General features: G+C 52.5%; 1 protein-coding gene across 3 annotated transcripts in view; it reads left to right on the forward strand.

Annotated features, from left to right (window-relative positions):
- The first annotated feature begins 795 nt into the window (after positions 1 to 795).
- The window catches only part of RGL3 (ral guanine nucleotide dissociation stimulator like 3), a 22,010-nt gene continuing 15,069 nt past the window's right edge, over positions 796 to 7,736 (forward strand). For all 3 annotated transcript variants that reach the window (XR_004260896.1, XM_032251703.1, XM_032251704.1), the window contains exons 1-5: positions 796 to 891; positions 1,352 to 1,465; positions 2,998 to 3,224; positions 3,388 to 3,441; positions 4,781 to 4,992. Coding sequence is in view for 2 of the 3 variants with exons in the window: in XM_032251703.1 (XP_032107594.1) it covers positions 859 to 891; positions 1,352 to 1,465; positions 2,998 to 3,224; positions 3,388 to 3,441; positions 4,781 to 4,992 (640 nt within the window). In the remaining variant the exon portion in view is untranslated. The remainder of the gene's footprint in view (positions 892 to 1,351; positions 1,466 to 2,997; positions 3,225 to 3,387; positions 3,442 to 4,780; positions 4,993 to 7,736) is intronic.

Here is a 7,736-nt window from a genome sequence, read left to right on the forward strand (position 1 = left end):
GGTGGTACCTGTAATCACAGCTACTTGGGAGGCTGAGGCAGGAGAATCGCTTGAACCTGGGAGGCAGAGGTTGCAGTGAGCTGAGATCAAGCCACTGTATTCCATCTTGTACAACAGAATGAGACTCCATCTCAAAATAAAAATAATCGGTTGGGCACAGTGGTTCATGTCTGTAGTTCCAGTACCTTGGGAGGCTGAGGTGGGTGGATCACCTGAGGTCGGGAGTTCAAGACCAGCCTGACCAACATGGAGAAACTCCATCTCTACTAAAAATACAAAAAAAAAAAAAAAAAAAAAAAAAATGAACTGAGTGTGGTGGCAGGTGCCTGTAATCCCAGCTACTTGGAAGGCTGAGGCAGGAGACTTGCTTGAACCCAGGAGGTGGGGGTTGCAGTGAGCCGAGATCTGGCCATTGCACTCCAGCCTGGGCAACAAGAGCGAAACTCCGCCTGAAAAAAAATCATCATCATCATCATCAAAAGTGGAAGATGCCCCCACACTTGGTCAAGCTAGCCCTTTCCACTGGAGGACAGAGGACTCCGGTCTGGGGACACACACCTGCCCTCACACAGGAGCTCCCCCACATCTGGGGATAAAAAAGAGACCCTTCCCTTGGGAACAGATGTGTCCTTTCTCCTGAGCACAGATTGATAGGCACCCGGTGGAAGAGCCAGGACCTCTCCTGGGCTGGAGCAGGGTCCGGCTGGAAGGATCCAGAGCCGTGGGTCCGGCCTGCCCCGCCCCGCCCCAGCAACTCGACCGCCCCGCCCCACTGGCCCCAGCTCCCGGCCACTGCCCGCCACCCGCCGGCCCTTCCGCCTCACTCAGCGGCGACACTGAGAGGGACGGGCGCAGGCCATGGAGCGCACAGCAGGCAAAGAGCTGGCCCTGGTAAGGGGACAAGGGATTCCCGGACCCTGCATCCCTGGCCACCCCCAAGGTCCCGAAACTCCAAGTGCCCTCCCTTTGGACGCCATCTGCTCCCAATTTGAAATTGCCCTGGAGTCCCCTCCTGGGGACTCACGACCCTTGACCCAGTGAAGCGACTGTTTCCTCTTAGGGATGGGGGCGGGAGTCTCTGAGCGCAGTCGGCAGAAAGGGCCAGAGACAGGTTCTATGAGACTGGACCCTGGGACTCCCCAAATGCCACCCCTTTCCTCAGGACCTGGGAGGAGGGGACCCGCAGCGAGGAGGGGACTAGCCTGGGACCCCAGCCGGAGTCTCGCAGCCTCTGGCCAGGAAGGGGCGTGGGGATGGAGCAGGAAAACTCGGCCCGAGTCTGCGCCGCGAAGGAGGCTGAGGCTCCAGGACCCTCGCGCCTATAGTGCCCTGAGTCCTCCTCTGCGTCCAGGCGCCGCTGCAGGACTGGGGTGAGGAGACCGAGGACGGCGCGGTGTACAGTGTCTCCCTGAGGCGGCAGCGCAGTCAGCGCTTGAGCCCGGGGGAGGGCCCCGGGGGCAGCCAGGTGAGGAGGGGGTACGGTGGGTGGGCGGGGAGGGAAGCGACCAGGTGAGGGCGGAGCTGGAGAGCCGAGGTTTGGCTGCCGGGTGCCGCGGGCGGGAGGAAGGGAGGGGCTCAGAGGCGACCAGATGAGGGTAGAAAAGGGCCTGGGGGCGGCCAGGTAAATGGGGAGATCCAAGGAATAGGAGTGGGGCCAGGTGATGGCTGCGCAGTTCACAAGAGAAGCCTGGGGACAAACTGGTAAGGGCAGAACTGGACGGCCGGGTGAGGAAAGGCCAGTTTAGAGGGCTGGGGCTGGAAGGTGGAATGGGGTTGGTTTAGAAGTGGCCAGGTGAGGGCGGGTGGGGCAGCCAGTGAAGCATGTCAGGAGGGCTGAGGGAAGCTGGAGGTGGCCAAGAGTGTGTGTGTGGGGGCAGGGGATAGGGCATGGGAGACGGACGGCAGGTTGCAGGAGCTATTTGTGGACGGTGCTGAATAATAACTCCAAGCCAGGAAGGTGTGGGGCGCACACCTATAATCCCTGTGCTTTCGGAGACCAAGGCAGGAGGCCAGGAATTTGAGACCAACCTGGGCAACACAGCAAGATTCTCGCTCTACAAAATAAATAAATAAATAGGTGGGTGTGGTGGTGCTCAGCGGTGGTCCCAGCTACTCGGAAGGCTGAGGCAGGAGGACCATTTGAGTCTAAGAGTTGGAGGCTGCAGTGAGCTATGATTGTGCCACTGCACCCCAGCCTGGGCAACAAAACAAGACCCTGTCTCTAAAAAAAACCAAAAACAAAACAATAACTCCAAGAAGTCGGGAGTCAGAGGAATCACATGCAAGAGTAGTGCTAGGGGCTGGGCTCAGTGGCTCACGCCTGTAATCCCAGCACTTAAGGAGGCCAAGGTGGGTGGATCACCAGGTCAGGAGTTCAAGACCAGCCTGGCCAAGATGGTGAAACCCTATCTCCAATAAAAATACAAAAAATTAGCCAGGCATGGTGGCAGGTGCCTGTAATCCCAGCTACTCGGGAGGCTGAGGCGGAGAATTGCTTGAACCTGGGAGGCGTAGGTTTCAGTGAGCCAGGATGGTGCCACTGCACTCCAGCCTGGTGACAGATTGAGACTCTGTCTCAGAAAAAAAAAAAAAAAGCGGTGCTAGGGGCTGGGTGCAGTGGCTCACATCTGTAACCCCAGCACTTTGGGAGGCCAGGTGATGGATCACGAGGTCAGGAGTTCGAGACCAGCCTGGCCAGCATGGTGAAACCCCATCTCTCCTAAAGATACAAAAAATTAGCTGGGTATGGTGACGTAGACCTGTAATCCCAGCTACTTGGCAGGCTGAGGCAGGAGAATCCCTTGAACCCTGGAAGCGGAGGTTGCAGTGAGCCGAGATCACACCATTGCACTCCAGCCTGGGTGACAGGGCAAGACTCCATCTCAAAAAAAAAAAAAAAAGTAAGGAAAAAAGAGTGGTGCTAGGGATAAACGTGATTAGAGAAGGTGCTTCAAGGACCACTCCCGGTCTTTCATGGCCACCCCTCCCCTCCTGCAGGCCCCCAGCCCATCTGCTGCCAACACCTTCCTCCACTATCGAACCAGCAAAGTGCGGGTGCTGAGGGCAGCGCGCCTGGAGCTGCTGGTGGGAGAGTTGGTGTCTGGAGACCGTGAACAGGACCCCAGTTTTGTGCCCGCTTTCCTGGCCACCCACCGGACGTTCGTACCCACTGCCCGCCTTCTGGGCTTTCTGTTGCCACCAATGCCGCCGCCCCCACCTCCCGGGTCAGTGGCAACCCAAAACCTCCATGTTCCCACCCTAGATCCCCACTTGGGCACACCCTCACCTCCGTAGGTGGGACCAGGAAACACCTCCCAAACCCAGAGCCCTCTTCCTAAGGCCCCTCTAGATTCCACCTTCCTCAACTGCTGGGGGGCCTCTTCCCAGGGTAGAGATCAAGAAGACGGCGGGACAAGATCTGAGCTTCAACAAGAACCTGAGGTTGGTCCCCCATCCAAATAGGGGAGTAGGGGGGAGGAAAATCCCAGAGGACAAAGCTTACTGGTCGTCCTGGGGTTCTGCAAATTGCGGGTTGGGGCTGGGCACAGTGGCTCAAGCCTCTAATCCCAGCACTTTGGGAAGTACAGGTGGGCGGATCAGAAGGTCAGGAGTTTGAGACCAGCCTGGCCAACATGGTGAAACCCGATATCTACTAAAACTACAAAAATTAGCTGGGCATGGTGGCGGGCACCTGTAATCCCAGCTACTTAGGAGGCTAAGGCCAGAGAATCACTTGAACTCGGGAGGCAGAGGTTGCAGTGAGCCAAGACCACAGCATTGCACTCCAGCCTGGGCGACAGAGCAAGACTCCATCTCAAAAAAAAAAAAAAAGAAAATTGCAGGTTAGGTAATAAAAGACCAGGAGTCAGGCTGGGCGAGGTGGCTCACACCTGTAATCCCAGCATTTTGGGAGGTGGAGGCAGGTGGACCACTAGAGGTCAGGAGTTAGAGACCAGCCTGGCCAACATAGAGAAACCCTTTTTCTGGCTGGGCACGGTGGCTCACACCTGTAATCCTGGCACTTTGGGAGGCTGAGGTGGGTGGATCACCTGAGGTCAGGAGTTAAAGACCAGCCTGGCCATCATGGTGAAACCCCATTAAAAAAAATAGTAAAATAAAAATAAAAAAAGAAAAACTCTTTTTCTACTAAAAATACAAAAAAAAAAAAAAAATTAGCCAGGTGTGATGGTGCACACCTGTAGTCCCAGCTACTTGAGAGGCTGAGGGATGAGACTCAGTTGAACCTGGGAGACTGAGGTTGCAGTGAGTCAAGATCAGGCCACCGTACTGCAGCCTAAGTGACAGAGTGAGACTCTGTCTCAGAAAAAAAAAAAAAAAAAGAAAGAAAAGGAGAACAGGAAGAAGCCTAGGCACGGTGGCTCATGCCTATAATCCCAGCACTTTAGGAGGCTAATGCAGGCGGATCTCGAAGTCAGGAGTTCAAGACCAGCCTGAGCAACATGGTGAAACCCCATCTCTACTAAAAAGACAAAAATTAGCTGGTCATGGTGGCATGCGTCTGTAGTCTCAGCTACTCGGGAGGCTGAGGCAGGAGAATCGCTTGAACCCAGGAGGTGGAGGTTTTGGTGACCCAAGACAGCACCACTGCACTCTAGCCTGAGCAGCAAAGCAAGAGTCTGTCAAAAAAAGGAAGGAAGGAAGAAAGGAAGGAAGGGAGGGAGGGAGAGAGAGAGGGAGGAAGGGAGAAAAGTACCAGGAGTCACATTCTGGGTCCCCTACCACTTTGGACCCAGCTCTGAGACTCTGCCTCTCTGGCCAGGGCTGTGGTGTCAGTGCTGGGCTCCTGGCTGCAGGACCACCCTCAGGATTTCCGAGACCCCCCTTCCCACTCAGACCTGGGCCGTGTCCGAACCTTTTTGGGCTGGGCAGCCCCAGAGAGCGCTGAGGCCCGAAAAGCAGAGAAGCTTCTGGAAGATTTTTTGGAGGAGACTGAGCGAGAGCAGGAAGAGGAGCCGCCCCAGGCGTGGACAGGTGAGGGGTTTTCAGACCCAGTCGTGTTCTGAGAGCCCTTTCCTGCCTGCTTCTTCCTACACAGCCTTTCTCTCCCCTCTCAGAGCTGCAAATCCTAAGCAAGGTTTTAACTCTAAGGCTCAATTTCCTCATCTGTTCAATGGGGATAACAATTCTTTATTGGCTCAGCACAGTGGTTCACGCCTGTAATCCCAGCACTTTGGGAGCTGAGGCGGGCAGATCACCTGAGATCAGGAGTTCAAGACTAGCCTCACTAACATGGAGAAACCCTGTCTCTACTAAAAACACAAAAATTAGCCCGGTGTGGTGGTGCATGCCTGTAATCCCAGCTACTTGGGATGCTGAGGCAGGAGAATCTCTTGTAGCCAGGGGGTGGAAGTTGTGGTAAGCTGAGATTGCACCATTGCACTCCAGCCTGGGTAACAAGAGCGAAACTCCATCTCAAAAAAAAAATTTTTTTTGTCTGAAGTATTAGCATGTGTCTAATACTTTTTCCCTCCTTGGTGCCATTGGGTCAGGATGCCCTGGTGTTTCTAGCTACAAACCATTGCCTTGATACTTGTCTTTAATTTCTTTTTTCTTTTCTTTTTTTGAGTCAGTCTCCATCATAGCTCACTGCAGGCTCAACATCCTGGGCTCAAGCAGTCCTCCTGCCTGGGCCTCCCAAAGTGCTGGCATTACAGGCATGAGTCACTACACCCAACCTGTAAAATTTTTCTTATTTTTGCAATTCTTTTTTCTTTTTTCTTTTTTTTTTTTTGACAGAGTCTCTCACTGTCACCCAGGCTGGAGTGCAGTGGCACAATCTCAGCTCACTGCAACCTCCACCTCCTGGGCTCAAGTCATTCTCCTGTCTCATCTTCCCGAGTAGCTGGGACCACAGGCAGGTGTCATCACGCCCGGCTAATTGTTTTGTAGAGGTGAGGTTTTGCCATGTTGCCCAGGCTGGTCTTGAACTCCTGGGCTCCAGCGATCCACCTGCCTTGGCCTCCCAAAATGCTGATATTACAGCCATAAGCCATTGTGCACGGCTGGCCTCCTTACTTGATTCTTGGCTTTTGCTCAACTCCTGGACTGTGTGTGCATGAGAGGAGGACCTGTGGTTCTTGCTCCCAGCTCTGTCCTCAGGGGCAGGAACAACGAAGATTAGTTTGCTGAATAATTGCATCCTGATTAGGAAGTATCATCTTTCGCCCATCTGTGTTTGATCTGATCCTCATCAGAGAAGCATCTCTATCCCTAATCCCCCTCACTTAATCTCCAGATTACAGCGGCCACATTCCTGTCCGATTTACAAAGTAGCAGCCACTTCTCTATCCCTGGTGACAAAGTCTCAGTTGTGTGTATATATATATATATATATATATATATATATATAAAGGTTTAGCTGGGCACGATGGCTCACGCCTGTAATCCCAGTACTTTGGGAGGCTGAGGCGGGCGGATCACAAGTTCAGGAGTTTGAGACCAGCTCGGCCAACATGGTAAAACCCTATCTTCACTAAGAAAAAAAAAAAAAAAAAAAAAAAGCAAAAATTAGCCAGGCATGGTGGCACATACCTGTAGTCCCAGGTACTTGGGAAGCTGAGGAAGGAGAACCACTTGAACCTGGGAGGCAGAGGTTGCAGTGAGCTGGGATTGAACCACTGCACTCCAGCCTGGGCAACAGAGCAAGACTCCATCACAAAATAAATAAATAAATACAATAAAATAAGAGTATAATGCCATAATTAGTACAAAGGATAAAGAAAAGAAGAGTAATTTACACAGCAATAAATCATGGTTGGTTTTTTGTTTGTTTGGTTTTTTTTTTTTTTTGAGATGGAGTTTCACTCTTGTTGCCCAGGCTGGAGTTCAATGGTGCCATCCCAGCTCACCAAAACCTCCCAGGTTCAAGTGATTTTCCTGCCTCAGCCTCTCCAGTAGCTGGGATTACAGGCACGTGCCACCACACTCGACTTTGTGTTTTTAGTAGAGATGGGGTTTCTCCATGCTGGTCAGGCTGGTCTCAAACTCCCAATCTCAGGTGATCCGCCTGCCTCAGTCTCCCAAAGTGCTAGGATTACAGGCGCGAGCCACCACGCCTGGCCTAAACCATCTTTTTCAATGGGTTAATGCTTTGGCATGTCCCACTAGGACACATGATGAGGTTGTCCCATGTCTTTGCCTGTCCTAGCATCACAATGGAGTGTCACAGTGCTGTCATACGGTAACCAGTATCAACTAATGCAGGGGAGGGCACTGGTGAGGCAAAGACAGCAACACAGATATTCCAAACTTGTGAACACTTGCAACTTGCAAACAAAACAAAGGCCAGACTTTCGTGGTCCTTACATTCTTTTTTATTTTTATTTTTTTAATTCTTCCTAACATATTCTATCATACACGGTCCTTACATTCCAAAATAATTTGTGTTTATGAACAAAATATTCAGGTTCACCTGCTGGGCGCGGTGGCTCACGCCTGTAATCCCAGCACTTTGGGAGGTCGAGGCGGGTGGATCACGAGGTCAAGAGATCGAGACCATCCTTGTCAACATGGTGAAACCCTGTCTCTACTAAAAATACAAAAATTCAGCTGGGCATGGTGGCAGGTGCCTGTAATCCCAGCTACTCAGGAGGCTGAGGCAGGAGAATTGCCTGAACCCGGGAGGCGGAGGTTGCAGTGAGCCGAGATCGCGCCATTGCACTCCAGCCTGGGTAACAAGAGTGAAACTCCATCTCAAAAAAAAAAAAAAAAAAAAA

Source organism: Sapajus apella, unplaced genomic scaffold, assembly GCF_009761245.1.
Source record: "Sapajus apella isolate SASKATOON/1434 unplaced genomic scaffold, GSC_monkey_1.0 scaffold77, whole genome shotgun sequence".
Lineage (NCBI taxonomy): Eukaryota > Metazoa > Chordata > Mammalia > Primates > Cebidae > Sapajus > Sapajus apella.